General features: G+C 38.7%; 1 protein-coding gene across 3 annotated transcripts in view; it reads left to right on the plus strand.

Annotated features, from left to right (window-relative positions):
- Positions 1 to 24,146, plus strand: part of lmo3 (LIM domain only 3) — a 72,422-nt gene that overhangs the window by 3,313 nt on the left and 44,963 nt on the right. The window contains exons 1-2 of one of the 3 annotated variants that reach the window (XM_042511349.2): positions 795 to 1,168; positions 7,447 to 7,660. In XM_042511349.2, the coding sequence (XP_042367283.1) occupies positions 7,455 to 7,660 (206 nt within the window). In that variant the 5' untranslated portion in view covers positions 795 to 1,168; positions 7,447 to 7,454. Of the gene's footprint in view, positions 1 to 794; positions 1,169 to 1,289; positions 1,800 to 7,446; positions 7,661 to 24,146 lie in introns of those variants that run through there. The other 2 variants (XM_088072804.1, XM_042511347.2) reach the window with 2 other exon arrangements.

Consider the following 24,146-nt stretch of genomic DNA (forward strand, 5'->3'; position numbering starts at 1 on the left):
TGTTTTTTTGTTTTTTTTTTTATAAAATATGATTTGTCATTAATTAAATAGTTTATAGAAGTATGGCTGCAACCATAAGTTGATTTATCAATTTAGTCACAGAAAATAAATTGTCAACTATTTTGATAAGCATTTAAGTCTTCTCTCTCTCTCTCTCTCTCTCTCTCTCTCTCTCTCTCTATATATATATATATATATATATATATATATATATATATAATTTTGAGTGTGGGGGGTTTTTGAATCTTTTTAGTTTTTTAAAAATAATTTTGAATTTTGGATGATTTTTTTTCTTTATTAAATTGTTTTTGAGTTTTGGGGTGATTTTTTTCTTTCTTTTTTAATATTTTGGAGTTTGGGGGTTGATTTTTCCTTTCTTTATTCATTCTTTTTTTTTAAAATTTTGATGAGTTTTATGTGTTTCTTTTTAAAATAATTTTAAATTTTGTAGGTGTTCTTTTTCCTTCCTTTTTTGTTTCTGTGATGTGTTTTTTCTCCTTATATTTTTCTGCATTAGGTACTTATATTTTAAGTACATTTCCCTGATTACTTGTTTTACTTAAGTAGGCTAACATTTTTAATGCAGGCCTTTTAGTACTTTCACAGGGTGGCATTGGTACTTTTACTTCAGTAAAGGATGTGTACTTGTTCCACTTCTACCCCAGACAAACCTACCTGCTTTCTGTCTCTATAGTATAACGAGCGTGTGCGCGCACCCGCGGCTCTAAGATTGAAGGACGTTGGTGGAAAAAAAATAAAATGGGCGTTCCGGGGGCGCGCACGCGATGCATGCTCTCAGTTCTTGTGGAGCGGGCTGGTAATAAGTGAATGACCTTATCGTGGCGGTGTAATGTCTCACCGGTGAGGGATTGGGGGGTTTGGAGATAATAAAGCTCGACTCCCCCCTTCTTCACCACTCTGATGCATTCACCGGCCGGCCGGAGTACCCGCACACTCTCCGCGTGCTCCACGGCGGGCGGCTGAACACCTGTAGCTGGCTGCTCTCCTCCGAACCGGACGCTGTGATCCATGTGGAGCTCATTATCTCCATCCTGAAGATCAGCGCGGCGCGCGGCGCGATGTCAGTTTGGTGAACTTTTTGCGCACGGAGGGGATCTGTAGCGGAATCTGCTGGAGTTGAGGCTTCTGCGTAAACTTGTTGAGAAAGGTGAGTGAGCAGGAGACTATTTTGACATTTTTGAGGAAAAAAATCTTGAGGAAAAATACTTAAATGTTTAAAAGGATTCCATGCGCGCACGGATGGGACTGAAATAAATGTGAGTGAAAATGCGGTGGTGCTGCTGGGGTAGCGGACCGGTGGCAGGGTCTCTGTTGTGTGCATGGTGCCCGGTGGTACGTCAAAGCGCTGATTAGCGAAGCAGCGTGCAGCAGGAGCCGCTGTGCTCTGTGGCCAGTAGGATTAGATGGTGGCTGCGGCGCGGAGGGGGAAGCATCTCTTTGTCGTCCTGTCATTCGCTGCCTGCATCTCTCCGCGCATACATCTCCGGTGGGCGATAAAACGTGCTCTCACACGACCGCACGGCAGCGATCAGCTCGCCCTAGAAGCTCCTACGTTTTCTCCTTTTCTTTTTTTTATATCACCCGGTGTTTCCCCCCTCTCTCCTTTTTATTCCTCGCTGGTCGCCGTGCTGGATTGTTCGCTCTCTAACAAAGCCTGATCCCCCCCCCCCTCCCCTCTCAGCCTGGTGCAGACAGCTGCTCTCCGGGACCAGGCGGCTCCGGGTTGCATGGTGGTGCTTCAGCGGTTCAACAAATGCAGAAAAGGGAGAAAAGTTTCGGTAAGACGCGCACTTTGTATGCATTTTTCATGTGTGTTGAAGTGTGTTGCAGCATCTCTCTGCGTCGTTCCACATGTGACCCGCTGTTGCTCCGCTAACGTGTGATAACCTTTCATTAAGACATTTCGGAGATGCTTCGATCATGATATGTGCTGCTTGTCAGAGCTGCGTGGCAAATTGAGTCGCTGCGTTAAATCCGTTATTGGCCTTTACCAGCACTCCGCTGCCATGGCAACAGTAATTAAACTGATAGGGTGAAATGTCAGCATCTCGTTGGCGAACAGCTGGGACTGAAATAGCAAGCTATTCTCCGCGCTAACCCCCCCTCCATCAAGCCTCCATCCGCTCCGGGCTCGGATGATGATACATGTGGCCGAGGACGCGCAGCTCCAAGGCTCTACAATGAGAGAGAGAGAGGGGGGAAAGGGAGGATACGAGCCGGCGCGCAAACAAAACAGATATCATTAGGGGGCTCCGAGCAGCTGTGATTTCCTCTCCTTTATGGAAAAAATGAAGCTTTTGTTGAGCGCTTCCCCTCCGCAATCGGAAGAGCGAAGTGGTCGAATTCCTGCCATGCTTCTCCGAGTTGATTGCACAGCAAAAAAAAAAAAAAAAAAGAGAAGGGGGGAGTCGAAACTCTTCCCTTCTTTTGGTTTGGTAATGAGTAGCCGGGGACTTTGTAGTGTTAACGAGGCTGGACGGATCAGTGCCGCTGAACAGGCGCAGCGGAGAGCAGCCGGCCGAGCAGCCGCGCGCCCTGCTCCTCCAAATCCAGCCAATTAACAAATCAACAGCCCCAACGCGCTGGAACAAATGAGCTGAGCTGCTCACGCTGCTCTGCAACCTGTTTGATAATGCCTCCGCAAACCATTCTGCACTATAGATTTATCTGTATATCATGCGTGGCAGGTGAGGAAATATGTGTGAGTTTTGTAATTATAGGCATCAGCAGTGGTTTGCATGCTTTATTCAGTTTTTCTGAAACTAAGTTTGAAACAAGTGTTTCTCTGCTTCAAGGTAGCCATCAGTTTATTTATTTTGAACACTAGACTGCAACTTGCAGAAACTTGAAACCTGCTTGAGGTGTCCATCTCAGACTACACTGAAACACACACTGTAACATTCTTACTGAAAAAATACGTTAAAACTACTACAGATGTAGTTACCAACACCCTACTGTTATTTACTTCAACAGTAGATTTATCACAGTACTCTGCTGTAGAATGTGAGGTTCCCAGTGTAGCTAACCTGCAAGTGACTTCTGAACAAATGAAAAATACTGCATTATGCTGAAAAATCATATAGCAGCCTGCTGTTTATGTTAACTGTTGTTTTGGTTTCAAAAAGCATCAAGATTTACAGAGTTTTACTGTATTTTGGAAAAACGGCACATTAGAATTTAGCCATGTTATTGTGATAGTGTTGTGTTGTGTGGTCAGTGCAAATCAGTCTGTACTTACAACTGCAGTAACAGCTGTAGGATTCAAGGTTTTCAGTGTAATACTGTAGCCAATCTGCATTGTATGTCACTTCTGATCAAATGAAAAATACTGCATAGTGCTATAATATCACACATAAGCCTGCTGTTTATGTTAACAAAACACAACAGTATATTACTGTGTATTTGGCTGTATTTTATAGTGATGTTTGGTCAGAGCAAATCAGTCTGCACTTACAACGGCATTCACACGCAGTTTTAAGGGAAGACATGAAACAAATTTAGATGCAACAACTTTTTCAGCTTTTGTACTAAATTATACTGGAATTAATGGAACCCACTGGTTTCCAGGAAGGACGAAATAAAACGTTTATTACTGCATTCATTTGTAGAATGTAAAGTTTTCCATTTTAATCTGCATGTGACCTCTGGTCAAATGAAAATATTCTGCATAATGCTGTATTTCTGCACAGCAGCCTGCTGTTTATGTTAACAGTTGTTTTGGCTGTAAAACACATCAAGATTTACAGTGTTGTACTGTATTTAAGAGTAAAAATAAGTACATTAATGTAAGTATTTGGCCATATTTTTACTGCAATTTGTTATAGTGTTGTGCATCCGTGCAAATCAGTCTGCACTTACAACTTCATTCACACGCAGTTTTAATAGATTACATGAAATTAACAGTGATGTAACAACTTTCAAGGTTTTGTACATTAATTGGAGAGAAATAAATGAAGCCCACTGGCTTCCAGGAAGAAAGAGAAAACATTAAATGTGCTTCAGTATTCTACTGTAACATGTGAAGTTTAGAGTGAAATATTGTTGCTAACTTGCATGTGACTTCTGGTCAGATGAAAACAAAATGCAAAAGGCTGTGAAATCATACTACTGTTTCAGCGTTTTACTGTATTTTTAAAAAAACAGTACATTACTGTTAGAATTTGGATGTATTTATACAGCAGTTTGTGAGGTCAGTGCAAATCAGTCTGCACTAACAACTGCATTCACACACAGTTTTAAGAGATTACTTGAAATAAACAGAGATACAACAAATTTGAAGTTTTTGTACTTTGATTGTAAATTAATGGAACCCACCGGCTTTCAGGAAGGAAGAGAAAACGTGGTTTACAGTGTCACACTGTAGCTACTCTGCATGTGACTCCTGGGAGAATGAAAAATAGAGCATAGTGTTGAAAAATCACACAGCAGCCTGCTGTTTGTGTTAACTGTATTGGCTCCAAAAGGCATTAAGATTTTCAGTGTTTTGCTGTAATTTGGTGACATTACTGGCTGAATTTGGTTGTATTTTTTTTTTTTACAGCAGTTTGTTTCAGTGTTGTGTGGTCAGTTCAAATCAGTCAGCACTTGCAATTACATTCACACGCACTTTTAAAGAGTGTTACGAAATTCACTGTGATGCAACAAGTTTTTTAATTGTTGTGAAATTATTGACTGACTTTGAGGAAGGAAGAGATAGCATCCCAAAAAGTTTTTTCATCAGCAGTGGCGGTTTGAGTAGTTGTCATTCTCCACCTTTTCTTCTTGAAAAATGGTGAAGAACGACAATTAAATAAATGTACCGACTGACATGTTTGAGTTAAAATAGGAAAAGGAAAGTTTCCGTATTTAAAAATGACTAAAACTATACCGTATTGAGTGTGTGTGTGTGTATGTGTGTTGTGAATGGGAGACAAAGGGGAGCAGGGGTGTGTGCCCCTCCTCAGGGAATGATAGGAGAATACTAATTCCAGGCCTGGTGCGAAGCCACATTGTCCCCCCACCTCCTCGCCCCCAATGGGCCAACAAAAGGCTCTCCACAGTCAGCTCAGGCCAAACAATGCAGGCCGCTGCAAAGCCCAAAGCCTGTAGCCACGCCCCTTTAAACACAGAGGAGGTCAACGTTAAAAAAAAAAAAAGAAGAAAAAAAGGGTCCGGGAAGAAATGTGAAACTGTGGCTTTGTGTCTGTGTGGGCTGCTTGTTGTGCTGTTAGTGTTCTGACTGCATCCACATCGTCGTCTTTCACTCCTTTGCTGCTATTTTACAGCAACGATGAACGACTTTTTAATCTTGGCTGCTGATTCAGAATTTTGTTAAGTATTCTTTGAATAAAACTTCAAATTCTAATAAAATAAAGTGACATTTATTAGCATCTGTAACAACACTGTGAATGTGTGTGTTCCACACTGAAATGACCTCCACCTGTATTGCCAGATCAGTCCTGCAGCTATCCTCCATCCAGAGTGGAGTGTTTCTGTCTTTACACGCCAAAGTCCTCCATTTCGGCTAATGTGCCAGTCACCTATTTCTACAAAAATTTAACACGAAGTGCGGCCCGTCTCAAGTACAACATTTCTTACTGGAAATGTTCATTTTGATTATCATTAGAAATATTCTTTATATCTACCACAGGCCTGCCCCAAATCCACACCACATATTAACTGGAACTCCATTAATAACCCTTTGAAAGCTGGGGAAATGTCAGTTTTCATGTGTTGCATTCACACGCTTTTCACAATTTTAAACAACTTAAAACTTGGAACCCAGAGCAAACTGGTGTGACTTTCTTCATAAACGTGGGAAATGTTCCACAACTCTAAACAATTATTAGGTTTAAAAATATATTTTTAAAAACTAGGGAAAAAAGATTGTGAAGGAAATCAAGCCAGTTTGCTCAGGTTTCAAATAGTTAAATTCGTAAATAGCATTGTGGGGCAACTCCACACTAAAAAAAGAAGAAAAAAAGAAGTAATTTCTAGTATGCATATCAACATTTGCTTTTTTCCCCTTATTTATGGACCAACTTCAGTGCGCGTTACTTTTTTTTCCTCTTATACCTTTGTAGTATACTGAATTTTAACTCTCCAAACACAAAATCAGATTTAATGTGTAGTTTTGAATTAAGACACTGATCATTTGGAACTTCAACTTGAAAAAAGAGTTTTAAAACTTTTTTTGATTTGTTTGGTTTTCCGAGGTCTTCCCGAAGCTCTCTCATTACTCACACTTTGTTGTATTTTGTGTAGCTCCTTATAAAGCAGGCAAAGGCAGATCTTCAAAGTCTGCCTATTAAGGGACTGTTCTTACTTATCATTGCAGGGCGTTGGCTGGGGTGTGAATTCATTTTTTTCAAAAAAATATCATGACCGCAAAGTTAAATATAAATAAACATAAATAGCCATAAACAACCACCATTTCACACTCTCTAGCTGTGATAGATGATGTGATTTTGGAAAGTTTGGAAGAAAACATGCTTTTCAAACCGACTTGCAAGTTTGGGGCTTCCAAGGGAATCTCAAATAAATACAAAATATAAGCAATTGAAGATAAATATTCCTAAAAAAAAAAAAAAAAAAAACAAACCAAAAGAAATAACTTACTTCCCAGCGCTTGAAACATATTTGAAGTGCCTGCCCCATTTTGCACCATGCCCTCCCCTCTCATAAATAATGAACAGTCCCTAACTTTTTGAGTATACGTAATTTATTTTTTTACAGTTTGAACACACTGAAAACCTCCTGAGAGTTGTGTGGAACTGACACTCAGCTCTGTGTACTTTGTGGAACATGATTCTAGACCCACACTTTAAGATTTTTGTCCCTCAGAGTTTTTGTATGCGAGAGACAAAAAGATGACATGTATTTTCACGTATAATGTGCTGAAAATGTGAGTTGTGTAGAGTATGTGATACCTAATTTTACTGTAAAAAGAAGCTATTTGTTTTAACTTAAAAAGTAAAAAAAAAGTTTGGGCTGCCTTGATTTTAAAGTTGACTGAATCATATCAAAAATACCTCAACATGTCTTCTCAAATTCAGTCATCTTAAAATTTTTTTTAAAAAATAAAGTTAAAAGATATAGGTTGTTTTTACAGTGTTGCTGTAATACAGTCTAGGTTAAAATCTTTTTTTAAAGTACTATGCTTGTGTCTTATTTCATTAAAATCTTACTTTGAATTTATGTTAAATATGAATATTGGTTTCATACCACCACTGCTGTTAACATCGAGAAGCAAAATGAACACACTCACTGCGTTTTGCTTCACTTATCTGTCGTCATGTCTCTTCTGAAAAAATATCCTACATGTTAAAGCGTATTTTTAACTCCTTGCTTGATCATTTAGCTGCATCTGGTCTTAGAATTTTCTTTCTTTCGCCATAAGGAAGCGTTTGCCCGAGTGTCTGACACATCTCTCTGTGCTTCTCGCAGGTATACAAATGCTCTCCGTCCAGCCGGACACCAAGCCAAAAGGCTGTGCCGGCTGCAACCGGAAGATCAAGGACCGCTACCTGCTGAAGGCCCTCGATAAGTACTGGCACGAGGACTGCCTCAAGTGTGCCTGCTGCGACTGCAGGCTGGGTGAGGTGGGCTCCACACTCTACACCAAAGCCAACCTCATCCTGTGCCGGAGAGACTACCTACGGTAAGAAAGACGGCGTCTGAGTGGCGTGTGACTGCATACATCCAGATAACACCCGGTGTGGTCGCAGTGTGCACGGTGTGTGCACGCCATGTAACCTCACTGAAACACACTTTACACACATTTAGAGTCCAGTGTGAGCTGCTTTTTATCATATGAAATGGAGGACAGACGATGTCTTTTGGTTTTGGCCTGTGACCTTTTTTTAAGGCCTCAACTTGCCACGTGCCATCAATGATCTACTCTCATTTAACCCTTTCAAACTCACTCCTCTCCTGCTGCTTTCAGACACTTTTCACAAGTGTTTAGACCTTTAAACCTTAAGCAAACTGCTGTGATTTCTTTCAAAAACAGGTAAGAAATGTTCCACATATTTGTAATCATCATTATTACATATTTACAATGATGTTACAGAGTTATTATACTTTTTTAAGCACTTTTCCAAATCTTGTTTCTCTTCTTTTCTTTAAAACACATTTTTAAGGAAATTTCTTGTACTTTTTCCAAATTGCAATGAATGAATATATTTGGAATAAAAACAAAAAAGCTAGGGAAAAAGAATAAAGCTAGGGAAAATATATATTTGTAATCGTCATGATTACATATTTAAAGTTTTGTTACAGAACTATTTTAATTTTTAAGCACTTTTCCAAATCTTCTTGTTGTTGTTTTACTTCTTTCTTTGTAAACACAGGTAATTTTCTTTATTTCACTTTTGGCTCATTGACTTCTTTCCATGTTTTTAAAGTAAAACAAGCCAGCTTGTTAAGATTTGAAATGGTTAAATTAGACAGCCGTAAATTTGACATGTAAACGATGGTATGGCTTTTAAAATGAGTTAAATATATGTGTATATTTTGCTAGCTTTCTCTTGTACTTTACCATTGTTTTTTTTTGTTTATTCAGCAAACATCAATAGAAGCGTCTAAGGAGTCTCATGTGACTCAATTTCCATAAATTATGTTTTTGTTCTGTTTCTCTTTATCTGCCTCTCACAGTCTCAAATTAGCTTCAAATATGCTGCCTTTTTTAATCAGAGCCAGGCCTATTTGACAATGAGGAAACATTTAGGGTGAATTAAGGTGAATTGAGTTTTATATACATGTAGAATTTACCTTTGTCTTAACCGTCTGAAATCTGGATCGACGTCATTTCTCTTGTGTATTTAAACCTTTAAAACCCAAGTCAACTGGTGGGATTTCTTTCTAAAACATGTGAAAAGGCAATGACTACCTTGACAAGAATTGTGAATTTCAATGGCGAGAAACTAATAAAAGGTGACAAAAAAAATTATCTGAAAATTAGTTTCTTAAAAGGGGTGAGGATAATCAGAAAATGATCACAAAAATGTCCAGAAAACTATATTTATAATTAATATAATTATATATTTAAGATTACGTTACACAAATAAATAGATGCAAATGTATTTATTTTATTTATTTACTTTTAGCACTTCCCCCACTTTTCTTTCCTTTTTATTTAAATGTTATTATTATTATTTCTTTGCTTATTTTCAGGTAATTTTTTTTGTATCTTTTTCACTGATTTCTTCCTAACTTCAGGTCCAGGCTTTGCTAAGTTGCTCATTACCTTCTCCCCATGTTTCTGCAAGAAATAAAAACAATATGTGGTTCAAGGTTTCAAAAGGGTGAGAAACATTCCAACTTTGAAGTACGGCCACTTACCACGTTTTTAGTGAAACTGACAGCAATTGTGATCTTAAAAGAGCATCAGCAAAATGGAACACTTGGAAAATTATAAAGTGTAACGATAAATATTTACACAAAGTAGCGTTGACTCAGTTTTTAGTCAAGGCAAGCCATGTTCCCAACCTTTCAGACACTTTCGCGGTAGGCTGCACTGCAACTGCATAGAAAATCTCACCTTTATTTGATTTATTTTCAAAAGGAACACAAAGAACTTAGGAGATAATTTCAACTTACAATGATTCCAAACTTTTTGTTACACGAAAAAAAAAACCCTTTTTGCTTTAACAAAAAAAGCTAGTGCCCAGGCTGCCTTAAAATTTTAAGTTGACTGAATTTGAGAAGACAAGTTGCATAAACAAATGCAAGGAGTCATTACCATCACTCCAGATAGCTCACTTTGTTCCCAAATATCCCTATTTCATATGTGCCCGCCCACCCAGCAATGTGGTAGAGGGTGAACACAGATAGAAAGCATAAGCCTTTATTCAATGTTCCTGAGGTTATTAAAAACCTGGAAAAGTCATGAATTTTTGCAGACACATTCCAGGCCTGGAAAAGTCATAGAATTTGTTGTTACAATAATGTTCAATGTACAATCTTCCACATAATAGAACAGAATGGCAAATAATTTTCCTGTAGCTGTTGACGTAACAAAGCTCAAAAATGAGTCTGTGACAACTTTTTGGGTTCTTTAAAAGTCATGGAAACGTTTGGAAATTTTGTCCATTGAAATGTGTGGGAACCCAATTCATCGCAACTGATTGTTGTCTCAAATGAATTTATTTGCTGGAGTTCACTTACTGGTTTACTCTCTGGAACAGACAGTGTGTGCATATTCACAGAAGGTTTAAGTTTTTATTTGCAGGAGTACAGCGTGTTTTTAAGTCCTGCATTACAGTTGATTAATGTTTGTATCAGTTAGCAGAATACCTAGTCAAAATGATATTTGAAGTTTCAATCTGTGACGCATACATCAACCAAAGGGTGCCCTCATTGCTGAACCTTAACTTTGTTTTTGCATCTTTAACAAACTCTTTAGTAATACATGTGAGTATACTTATACTTACATGTATTAAAAAAGGTCTAGTAACCTTTAAAAAGGTATAGTATGTGAACTGGAAGAGGGATTATTTCAACGCTTTTCCTATTTTATTTTTTATTCATTATTTAGTTTTAGTTTATATGACTGTTTTCTTAGAATTTATCAGAGGTATTAATGTACCTTTGATAACCATATTTGTCCCTATTTTTGAATGCAAAATTATACACACACAAACACACACACACACACACACACACACACATTAGCAAGTGAGGTTAAGATGGAGTTTTTTCAGTCAGGCAGTACAAGATGATTTTTCTCCTCCGAGCTGCCTGGGTTTTGCTGGTCGTACTGAGACCTGCTGAGAGACAAACAGCTGCAGGCTTTAAAGTTGTTTACATAGGGATTTGTAGTTTATGGAGGCCTGACACGTGTAGAGCTTTCCGCAGACATGCTGTACACATATAGTGAATTCTGATTTACCGCCATTCAGCTGGAGAAAGATGTGAGGCGAGCTGGTTTCTGAGAGACAAGACTGTAGAAGATTAAAGTTACTATCAATTTAAAACATCCGCTGCAGTTTTGATATTGACTGACGTGAATGTGTTAAAAACACAAAGGGATGACAGTATTTTCTTTGCTGTTTTGGATAGCATACCATACTATGGCTTTTCTAATGTAATTTGGGAGAACATATTATACTATGACTTTTTATGCTATTTTGGAAAACATACTATACTATCATTTTTTAAAACCATTTTATACTATACTACAATGTTTTGGTGCTGTTTTTAAAGACACACAATACTATGGCTGGTCTCTGTCATTCTACATAGTATATCATACTGTGACTTCTTTTTAATGTGATTTTGGACAATAAATTATACTATGACTTTCATACTATTGGATGATGTCCAAAATAACATTAAAAAGTCATATTATAGTAAGATTTAAGAATTTGTCTGCTTAAATACATTCTAAAAAGCTGATTTTGTTGACATTGTTTTTAGACCAAGTAAGTGGTTGGTTAGAAAATGTATGTCAGACGGTGTGTGTGTTTTTGTGTGTGTGTGTGCAGGCCACGGCACACTCTGTTAGGCGCTGTAGACTAACATGCTTTCAGCCAGAGAATAACCAAAAGGTTTTGAGGGATTATCAGCCTGCAGTCAGGCTCACTTACTCAGCCTGAGCACTCACACTGGCTGGATGTGCAGTCAGGCAGGTGCAGACACTTTTTATTGTTAAGTAAAGTGTGTTTCCAGCTACATGTATTTATACTTTCATATAGAAACACATGGCTGAAAAAATAAGCGAGGGTAATGCGGTCATGACTGTTGCTCAGATGGCCGCTAGGGTCATCCATTAACTGGAGGGTCCACATGTTGAGGTGTCCTTGAGCAAAAGACTAAGTGTGTGTGTGTGTGTGTGTGTGTGTGTGGTGTGTGTGTGTGTGTGTGTGTGTGTGTGTGTGTGTGTGTGTGTGTGTGTGTGTGTGTGTGTGCAGGGGTAAAATGTGAAATGTCAAAAAACAAAGTCAATGCTACTCTAAATATGCTGATATATGTGTGTGTGTGTTTATGTGTATATATATATATATATATATATATATATATATATATATATATATATATATATATATATATATATATATGTATGTATGTATGTATGTATGTAGGATAAAAAAAAAAATCCTGTCGCAGAAATCTCCTAAAAGCAAAAATGACAATAAATTTTCTTTTTTTTAAACAAAAAATGTGACATTATTTCTTTTTCATGAATAATTTATATAATATAGTATAAAAAATTAACATAATTAATAAGATGCAATAAAAGCCTATATAAACTGCATTTCCCCTAATCATTTTCTGCTGACATTTAGATCCACCGTCCATTCCGATGGATGGATATTTTTGCAAAAATCCTGAGTAGAAGCTGTAAATCTTTCATATGATATTTCGACATGTACAGGTATTATAACATCTAATGTTTACTTTAGCAACAGCTTAATTGCAAATTATGTACTTTAACAATGTGATTAATAGACTGAATACGCTTTGCGCTTCCTCCTTTCCTCACAGTCGGCCGTGCTTGCAGCCCACTTTAGATGACGTGCAACACTGTCAGTGGCTAATAGACATCCCATCATCAAAGTGTTGTTAAATAGTAAGATAATATTTTTTCTGCATAACAATCTGAGTCCTTTAATACTATGTATTAGCCCACCCAGAGTTCAATGTAATATTTATTTATGTTATATTTCAGCCCTGTCTCTTAGAAATTTGTGAAATGGACACAAAATGTGTGAAAGTTACGTGCTGGTAACATTGAAAACAATGCCAATACAAAGTCCATGAGAATCTTTTTTTTTCTTTTTGTTTTTGTGGTCGAAACACATTAAATGTAAAGACTGAGAAAGTTTAGGCAGGTGGGAGTGGGCATGGACTGGTCAAATAAACATGGACTTTCAACCGGGAAACTGCTGTTTGTGTCCGGTGTGAACGTTAAGGTAGTTTTGTAACTTTGCAGACTTTATGTAACTATACAAAATACAATGAATATACTTAGGTAACAACACAAACTACATAAAGTTACATCACGTGTGTCCCATGCAGTTTTCCTAAACATAAGTATTTCTTCTGTTCTCTGTTCTTTGTTAAGAGGTTGTGTCTATTGCACATATTTCTGTGAGACTGTTTTTAAATTTATTCCTACTTAATAAGGTTCACAGTGCATACTTTTTAAGCCTGCAGCTAAAGAGTAAAGCACTTCAAATGTCTGACAGCAGAATAACTGTAGTGATTTACTGTAGTTTTGTGTGAAATAATTGTGTGGAGGAGTGTATGTGTGAGTCTTCCGGGGCAGGAGCAGACCCTCTCTTTTCTTTTTTTTGTGTGTGTCCTCATTTTGTTGCAGAATGTGATTAGTTAGCTCAGTTTCCACAAGCTAAATATTAGGGTGCTCACTGTAAATGTCTTCACAGGGCTTGTTGGGTTGTACAGAAGCTTCAGTCAGCACCACAGCTGGTGGTCAGTCTGATGCTACACAATTACACAGAGACACAGTAATGTGTGTGTAGAGTTTTGTTTGCAATGTTCAGTGAACTGCTTTTTAGGGGAATTTCTGATGACACCAATGGAAAAATCCTGGTAACCAGTAAAGGATGGACATAAAGTACTGCATTTTTTGGCTATAAAGGCTGCCTTTTTTTTTTGCCACGCACACATACACAGACCAGATATATAACTCTACTCAGTGACAAATCTAACCCTAAAATTACTGTTGAACTGGGTCCATCATTACCATGAATACAAACTGTAGTTTATTTTGACTCAGTCCCACACACACCATCCTGCTGCCACAAATACTCACTTAGAGCACCAAATATCCACTGCTTAAAACAGTCCCCAACAAATGAACCATTTCGTCCTGTTTGTTTAATGTTCGCTAAAAACTACAGTGACCTTCTGTTTTTGGAAAAAACTTTTTAAAAACGTACCTAAGAGGAACTAATTGTCGTGTTGAAAGATGGACCAACACACTGATGGTTCAGGTCTTTTAATGACATTTGTTAACAATGAAAAATACAGAATGGTGGTAGATTTTCCCTTATTGCAGTCCTTGGATATCTTACGATCTTTTAAGACCAAACAAAAATAGTCAGAGGAAAAGCACAGTTAGAATAATGAGCTATTTTGCAGTGTGTAGAGTTGAATGTAGGTTTATTGTAGTAAAAACAATGACTCAATCATTGTGTGTCGGTGCGAGCATTTAATTTTTGGTGTAATGGATGTCACACAGTTATTGGTGTTGATCTCGGGGTGTAAGGTTTTAACCACACTTGGGCGGTATCACGGTATTATGGTATGCTAGGGTATTCAGAAATCCTAACGGTATTTTTTTTTTCCAGTACCATCATAAATACAGGTGCTCCATTTTCTTATAAATTCATTGTATGTAGTGCACAGCAGGCACCATCAGAGCTCAGTCTCCAGTCTCCACTGGCGGAACATTCAGCTAAGCTAAGTTACAGGACTGTAAACAGCCAGCGGCCAGCAGGCAGAAAGAGAGTGTAGAAAAATAGGCTTGTTTTTTACGTCCACTTGGTGCATTAAGGATATATTTTGACCAAACCAGAGCTGGTGATTGTTGGAACAGCGGACTTACTGACTAGATTGCTCACAAATAACAAAGACGGTTTGGGTGACTTTTATTTTGTTTCTGTTGAGTTTGAATTGAGTGTGTTATGATGAGTCAATGAAGCATTAAAGCCTTGTCAGTCTTTTGTGAAAGAGAGAAAGTTTAATTCAAAAGCTATACAGTTGTATTTCTCTGTTTAACCCTTTGAAACCTGGATGGACATCACTTTTATTGTGCTGCTTTTAGATGTGTTTCACAGATATTTAAACCTTTGAATCCCCAACAAGTTGGTTAGATTTCTTCCAAAAACAGGGGGAAAAAGCAAATATAACTGCAACTTGTAAAAAAATTGTTCAAAAATTTGTAGATTTAGAAAAAAATAAAAAAGAAAAAGCTAGAGAAAGATATCTAGGTTAAAAAAAAAGAATCTAGAGAACGTCTATATAATCATCATAATTACATTATATTAATTTACATTTGCATGATATTTTCAGGTCTTTTTTTGTTTCTTTGTTGTAAATTTTCAGGTAATTTTCTTTTACTTAAAAAGAAGAAAATTCTTGCAAATTTTCATTCATTTCCTCTTAAGCTGCTCATTGCCTCTCTCTCATGTTTTTAAAGAAATCAAGTCAATTTGCTTGGGTTTCAAGGGATTAATGAGGAACATAGGTGTGATAATATTGGTTTTCTTAACATTTTCTGAGGTTCTATCATGTATTCATTAGTCTGAAAAGCTGAAAACCACCCAAGCCTAGTTTGAACACAAAAAGATGGTTGACAAATATCCTGTATTTTTAGTTTTTTTGTTTTGTCCTCAGTTTGAAAAGGCTTATAGTCTCGTGTAACTTTATTCAAAGCTCAATTTCAGCACCAGGTCCATTAAAAAGTGTCCAAAAGCCTTTTCTTGCCCTGCTGGCTACAGCGCAGCAAAGCTTCAGAACAAAAACTGTAAATGTCATCACAGAATCAGTCGATGTGGACATTGTTTTCCCAAGCAATGCATACAGTATAGCAGCTCGGGGCCGAGCGCCTCCGAACAGGCGTGCAGGCTAAGAGGAAGACCAATTCCAACATGTTATTCTTTCATCTCCAAAGTTCAAGGTGACTGAATTGATTTGACGCTCGCTATCACGCGAGTGGCCCGCCTGCGAATGCGCCCTGACATCTCCTCACTGCTGGCTAATGAATGGCAAATATAGCAAACCGCAGTACTCCACATCTGATCTGCAGAGCAACAAAGAATAAAAAAATAAAAAAAAGGGCCCGGCTCCATCACTGAGGCAATCAATGGCTGCAGCTTCACAAAGCAATGCAATTTTACACACACACACACACACACACACACACACATTCCCTTACTCAAAAGCTCAAATATATTATTTCTACTTATGTTTATCTCCGTGTGTCAGCCCAGGTTAGCAACAGGAGAGAAAAAAATAAGGATGACTCCACATTTAGTGCGTTTTTATATTCTGTTGGCTTTACCAGCAAATTATTTGGGCCTTCATTACACCCCCCTCCCCTCCACCTCTTCTCCAAGTCAATCCTTTTCTGCTTAGCAGGGTGGCATGTTATTAGGCCTGACATAACCAGGGTTAATAGAATTCTTCAGGGGTCTACAACCATGAGCGATGTGATCCCACCAGCAGAGAAATAATAATCCTTTATCGCAACAAACAACTGAGGAATACGGGGAAGGAAAAACTTGATCAAATGTGATGTACAGGGAGGAATTTGTGTGTGTGTGTAAACCAAGACCGTGCCTTCATAAAGCTGCGACTGCAAACATAATTACAGGTATTATCTCCCGGAGCTTGATTTGTGCTTTGCTCTCTCTGAATATGGAGGAATGCAGCAAGAACATTTTATCAACAAATGATCCCTTTGAAACCAAAGCCTCCATTGATGATACTGGTAATAGCGCGACACCACTGTTTATGCTGATGTGTGATTTTCGCACTGCACGGCGATAATGTTTGAAAGCCCAGAGGAGGGGAGGAGAGCAGACAGACTGACACATTTAAGTTAAAAAACGCTGAGAAAATGAAGACTGCGGCACGGCGGCCTGCTGAGTGCCACCGCACACACACACACACACACACACACACACACACACACACACACACACACACACACACACACAGCACCAGCACTGGCTCCAAGGCCGGGTGCAGGCGTGAAAAAGCTGTTGGGCATCAGTTAATGGAAAACTGTAAATTCCAGGCATCCATTTTAAAGACAGCACCAGGAGAACACTTATTTATTTATCTATCTATTCATTCATTTTTTTAATCCAACTTCAATTTTCCTCTACAGTGGTTTTACTAAGATTGTAAATGCAAGCAAACTCACAGAGCCGTCAACATGGCTGGATTTATTAACGTTTTGGAAAGCTGGCTATCAGTGAGAGATAACCAACATGTAGAGCATGGTTCAGTGTAATAACTTGCATTTTTCCTCCTCCTCCTCCTCCAGAATCAACTTTGCAGTCTACAGCCACCTTGTATAACCATGTATGTAAATGTAAATGAAAAATGTATCTTTTTTTCATCTTGCATCGGGCTTATGACGCGTTGTCAGTTTGTATGTCGGCATCAGGCGTGACTGTGACATCAAGTCAAGCTTTATCTCCGGGGAGCGGCAGGGAGTGAGGAGGAAAGGCTCGGGCTGTCTGAAACTCATCTATTCTTTTCAGAAATCTCATTTAGATACATTCTTCCCTATGAACACATGTCACACCTTTAATATAAAAAACTGTTCGCTGTGTGATTACTCACAAAGTAAAGCAAAATATACTTTTTTTTCCCTTTAGCTCAGACGCACACGTTCAAATGAAGTGTTTAAGGGCCGATTCTGAACCTTTTCAACGTCCACTCCACTGATTCAGCGGCCCCTCTACGGAGTCCCTACAGTGCCAAAAGTTGGCATTCTTTTTATTTTGTGTAGTCAAGTTAAATGTCTTGTAGGTTAACTTAACTAACACAAGACAAAAAAATATATAAACAAAAAATCACCTGTAAGAACTTTGTATCATCAATACCCCTTTTTTTATGGCTTGTAGAGATTAAATGTGAGCTGGAAGTGGTAATAACAGGCACATGTCACTTATTATTCTCCCTACTGAAACATAATACATTTTTTTGTATTTATATATGAAAAATGTGGAAGCTTTTTGTGCTAAAACTGTAACTATATCCACACAGTAGTAGATGAAACAGATAAAAAGTGGATCTTTACTGATTTGGAGACCCGTGCTATGGAGCCCCTGAAGTGCCGGAATGTTATTTTTTAATTTTTATTTTGTGCACTCAAGGTATATTTGCCTATTAGCTTGAGATAATGGGCTTATTTGCATACACAAGATAAAAAAAAAAACTGTCAGGACTTTAGGGGCTTTGTATTGTAGATCATAGTAGATGAAACAGATTTTTCAATTTTGTGCACTCTGGGTTGTTGGAACAAATTGTTAGCTGCACCATAAGAAAGTGTGTGAACCGGCTACCGTGTTGAAATATTCTGTTAGAGCTAACTCTTTCAGTGTCTTCTTTAGTCCGCAGACTTATCAGATATAAGTAATAGTTTTGTTTCCAGTTTGAAAGTGTGTAAAAAGTCAGCCTAGTGCATGAGAGTTGGCAGCTGTACCAACTTGGAAACTTTACATGCACTGTTGTGCAAATGCTTGTATTATTTCAAGCCCTGGCCACTATGAATACCATTTAACACCTGGATTGACATTAGTTTTGTGGTGCATTCAGATGCCTTGCATAAGCATTGAAACCTGAGAAATTTGGTTAGATTTCTTGTGAATACATGGGATGAAATGCAATGTGCAACTTGGCAAGAAAAGTCTCACAAATTGCAAAAAAAGAAAAAGGTAAAAGGTAACAAAAAATGCCCTATAATAAACTGGTGGGGATTATTGGATTATCAAAAAAATGATCAGAAAACTATATCTATAAATCTTACAATATATATTTAAAATTACGTTATAGGAAGAATTTTTTTTTTTTTAAATTTTCTTTCTTTTTTAAAAGATCGGGTGTTATGTTTTACCTTCCTTTTTTGATGCTTATTTTAAGGTACTTTTCTTGTAGCTTTTCACTAATTTCTTGCTAATTCTTTAGCCATTTATTTTTTAGTTTCTCCTTGCCTTCTTTCCATGCTTTTAAAGGATTGAAGCCAGTTTGCTCAGGCTTCAAAGGGTTAATAACTAGCACATGTCCAAGTTTCTGACAGGCTTCTCCTCGGCCTGCAGGAGTGAGTGCTGCTAACTGTACACTGGCTAATGTAGCTTTACTGATAATGATGTAAGAGCAGCAGGACACATCACTCAGCAGTGATTAGTTATGAAAAATAAAAACCCACACACAAAAAAGAGAGAGAGGAAGCAGCAAAAGAGTAGTCAGTGTCAGAGCGAATAATGGAGCTGTAATTAAAAGGCCATTCAGCGTGAATATCAGGCTAAAGATACAGCTTAGTTCTACCCAAATTACACTCATTCCATGCAGTGGGCCGGACTCCCAGCGAGATCAGTCACTGTTGTGGCAACGATGGATGGCAAACAGCTCCACAAAGAGCCCAAAGCCCGTGATTTTCAGAGTAGCCACTGCACAACATCCCGCTTGCTCGACGATAGCCGTGCTCCTGGGAGATTTGCAGAAGGCCGGGTGTAGTTTGTCATCAGCTCTCTCCTCCCTGATTCTCTGCAGGCTGAAAGATTCAGGCCAGCTCCTCTTTCTCTAATGACTAGCGCAGATGTTCAGCTGTTCTCCCAACTAACACTGAAGGGCACGAGGACATCCTTAGTCGGGCCGCTGGTCAATGACACCACAGCGCACTCGTCTTCAGCTACTGTGCCCTGTCTGCAGCAGAGTTCTGCTGAGAGAGTACAATCATGGAAGTGTTTTGTATCTGTTAGCAGAAGCATTATTAGGCCTGTGTGTCCGAGGCTTTAGCCCAAAATGAATTTTAAATAGCCTAAACATGAATATACATATATATAATAATATAAGAGTAGGCCTAAGGGACTGTTCTTTATTTATCAGAGGACTGTTTTGTTTTTTTTTAATTTCCCGAAAGCTACAACGTTTTTTCCTTTTGCCTCCCTAAATGACTTGGGGAAAATGCATAAGGCGTTTTATGCCATATGATTTGTGTGGAAATGTCAAAATAATTTTTAAATTTTATGTTTTTACAGTTTCTAGCTGTAATAAGTGGTGTAATTTTAACATTTTTTATTTTGATTGGCCCACGGGTCACAATTTTTTTTCCCCCAAAATAAAAAAAAAGAAAATCATCGAAAAGGTTTGAGAAAAGCCAAATTGGTAATCTTTAAAAAAAGGTTTAAAGAAATAGAAATTATCAATTTGTTTTTAAAGTCACCAAAAATGCAGTAGTAGTACAATTTTCCATAATTACAGCTTACCCACAATCTCTGCGAATAATGTTCATATTTGATGGTTGTGCATGAATTGACATAGATGGGCATCCAGGATCTTTCCATGTACCCCTATCCATAGTGTAGCTGATCTGTGCAGATATTAAAAACAATGTCGATGGATGTAATCAGCAGCCTTCCTTTTGACAGGGTCACTGATGAACGTCATGTTTGCTTCTTACTGACTCAGTTGGAAGTTGGGAGTGCAGGCTGATTTTTAAATTGCCACACAATGATAACATAACTTCGGTCTGTCAAAAAAATAATTGCAGACATGATGTTCGCTGATGAATAACCATATGTTTACACGTCTCTACGAAGTTCATTTACATACTTTATGGAACAGAATGGAAATCAGTGGCTGTTCTCTCGACAGCTTGGAAATTGATGTAAAATATGTGAGATTTCTCAGTGGATCCAAAGTTGCCAGAAGACAGTTTGAGGGGAACGTGGACCCAGTGCAGGACAAGCATGTCAACTTGTTCCCTTTCCCAGGTTGTCAAATACTACTCGTTTCCACTTCTTTCTACTATTTTCTACTTTTCTACTACCTACCTGCTTTTCAAACTAATAAATAGGCACTCTTGACAACAAGATGTCAAGAAAAGTCATATTCTCACACTTATTTTCCTTTTTAAACAGAGAAACACAAATGCACATAATTTGAATTCAAGTTTCTTTCGGTCACAGAAGACTGTGTTGCTTAATTGCCTTGTTAACTCATCATGAAACACATTTCATTCAAACTCGACAGAGACAAAATTAAACTCATCCAAACCATCTTGGTTACTCTTGCAAGTGATCTAGTAAGTAAGTCCACTGTTCCAACAATCACCAGCTTCAGTTTGGTTGAAATAAATCCTTAATTTACCAAGTTAGGTGTAAAAAAAACCCATGCTGTTATTCCCCACAGTCTGTCTCTGCCTGCTGGCTGCCAACTGTTTACAGCTCTGTAACGTAGTGTACTGTGCACTACGTACAATAAGATTAATAGAAAGAGGAGCGCCTGTATTTATGACGGTGCTGAAAAACATTCGTGCGGGATTTCTAAATACTCTGGTATACTGTGTACCTCTTTCAACATTGGGTTGTGTTAGTAATGTGCAAATGGAAACTGTCTTGAATTTGTCCTGCCAGTCTTCTGGTTTCCCTTTTCGAGGGCGAACTACCACCGCCGGGTGGTTTGGAGAGTTATTTACTCTTATGTGAGTGCAAAACATACGTACAAGTTGGATGTAGTCTTTGGGGTGTGTTCAAGTGAAACTTTTTGGCTGAGACACAGGTGACTCAACCAAAGCCTGGTAGTTTTTTTTATGTTTGTTTGGTGTGTCTGGACATTAAAATTTGGATGTTTAGTTATCACATGGCATTTCCTACATGTGCATTTCCTTGTACAGAGAGTGCAAAATTAGACTGGGTTTGATGCTGGACCAAATTACTGTGTTACTGGTCATGATACCTTGTGGTTCAAAAATGTAAGCTAGACAGACAGAAGTAACCAATAATTAATACAAAATTATGAAAAACCAACAATAGAACAACCTTCAGAGAGCGACATCAAACATAATGTTTCTGTCTTTATTTCGTGTGACTGCACCTGTGCTGTAATTGTTTTTTTCTCGCAGAGAATGGGGAGGGTTTGTGTTTTTTGAAAGATGTGGTTCTCTAAAAGGTTACAGTGCCTGCTGTGTCAGTGAATGCCACCATCATTACTTACTCTGTCCTTGTGCCTCGCCACTTTTTAGTTTTTCTTTGGCGTGACAACGGCGGAGTGGCGCCGAGTTAACTGCACTTTAGTCAAGTCACTCACACACTGACGGACTGAAAGGCTTTAGCTCAACCATGTGTTTGATTTCTCAAATTACGTGCATTTATTGAAGCTCTATATAAAAAACTGCCCCAAGGTTAAGTTTTAAAACTGGTATGCAGACATTTGTGTTTAATGTCTTTTAGGACAAAATCTTTTTTATTTTTGTCGAGGCCTCCGAAAGAAGCAGTTTTTTTTTAATCACTTGAGCACTTTGAGGGGGGGAGAATTTGCCTGGAATGCGTCCGTTCATTCAGGCCCCAGATTGAATCCTGCCTCCGCTGCTTGTTATTACAATAGAACACTCAGCATGCAGAAAGGGCCTCTCCCTCTCCAGCTTTTAATGGGACTCATAGGTGGAGAATGCAGCACTCGGTCTGTCAGCCTCGCCACTTTACCTTCTTATTCCTTCATCTTTCAAACACACACGTACACGCACATGCACACACACGTACACACACACACACACACACACACCTCTCCATCTCCCTCTTAAGTCTCGGCCCTCTTGGCCTTCTTTGATGCTGCTAATCAGGCTCTCCATCACTTTAGAGCGGCCATAGATGATTACCTGATTCTAATTACATACAAGGGGGAAACTTTGTTTGATGTCTTTTGTGTGTTTCTCGCTTCCTATAGCTCAAACACACACACACACCTCGCTTCCTTCCCCCCGGAGACTCCTCTGTATGAGGCTAGACATACACGCAGCAGCGAGGCGGCCTCAGCGCTACAAGGTGAACTATTCCCCGGCACGTGTTATTATTAATAACTGCCAGAGAGAGGGGTCACCCAAGACAACTCCTTGAAAAGAACCGCGGGCAAGGCAAGTAGGCCGCAGCTGGGTGCGTTGTAAAACAATACCCCCCTTCCCCCTGAGGAGACGCGCTGCTTAAAGCAAGAATAATGCATGGGGGGAGAGAGGGGAGAGCCGCGGCAGCCACATTCTCCGGCCGTGAAAAATTAAGATGTCACCACCTGGCGCTTTTAAGCATACCTTTACCACTGAGCTGAAGGTATTAGAATATGAATAGGTCGGGGCTATAACTTTCAACACCCTTTTCTCCCTGTCTCTTTCTCCGCAGCCCCTTGCTTTGTCGTTAAACTTCTGATGGCGGCTTTAAATTCAAAATGGCTTGTGAGTGCAGGGCCACCGGAGGGGGAGGGAGGGGATGGAAATGGGAGAAATGCTAATCACCAGGCAAATTATGGGACGTTGCTAGTTAGTGGGATTCATGGGGGTTTTATGGGTGTTTCAGCTGAGCAGCACAACATGGCTTGCCTGGGTCCAGACCTTTCAATCTGCCCACACCACTGAGCTCCAGCTGACTGATTCTGGTTTGGCATCATCACATGAAACTTTCGTCTTTCGGTTAAAATAAAAAGAGACAATGAGCGCCACAGGGGAACTAGCAATTAACGAACTAAAATAACTAACGTCATTGGGTGGGCATTCAGTCATTCATTTCCATTACACATTTGTGCAAAACTTAAGCGATATTTTTCGAAATGTCGATAAAACACAATTGCGAGATGACTGTGTTTCCACTGAGTGATGTTCTGCAACTTCTCCTCTGGCGATAGCATTCTAAGAAGCATGGTGATGGATGTTCAAAACATTAGCAGCTTTGTTTCTATTGCAGCCACCACACTAGCTGTCATTATTTCCAATCCGTGTTATGGAGCCATAATGGAAAGGCAACCCCCTTATACGTGGGAGCAGCCACATATGAGGGATTTCTGGGAGGTGATAGTCCAGATTTTCATGGAATTCACAAGGAATTGTGGATTTAAAACTTCCAGATAATCCGCTCAACTTTTTATGTGATGCAGTAACAGCTCTTGTAGCTCCTGCTGCATCATGCGGGAGCCAGTTCCTACTGACAAGCACATAGCCATAGCATCATGTGACCTAGAAAAGCCAAAAAAGTGTTTCCATTGCAGTTTGCTGAAATACGGTCTTTCAAATCGCCTGAAATATCACCTCATATGAGCATAAATGCTTTTTTGTGATAGATTTTTTTTTTATAATGATGTGTTTCCATTAGGCATATTTTACATTCCCAATTTCAGTTTGCGCAATTCAAGGGTTAATGGAAACCCACCAACTGTCAAGCTGTTTTAAAGCATTGTCAAGAAGTGTGCCTGGCTAAAGGTGTTTTTCCATTACACAGCAGACAGGTAAAAAAAAGTTAACCTGTTGGAGGTGAGCTGTTTTAGCCTGTTCTCATTTTGAAGTAATCAAATACATCACTTTTGCAATGATTTTTGCATAAGATTCTGACAGCAAAAGCCACCTTTTGTGGCTGTATGATATGTCACTGAATGGCATCAGCTGAAAACGGACAGCCAGTCAT

The sequence above is a fragment of the Plectropomus leopardus genome, chromosome 22 (assembly GCF_026936395.1).
Source record: "Plectropomus leopardus strain MGB_pleo_1.0 chromosome 22, ASM2693639v1, whole genome shotgun sequence".
Lineage (NCBI taxonomy): Eukaryota > Metazoa > Chordata > Actinopteri > Perciformes > Serranidae > Plectropomus > Plectropomus leopardus.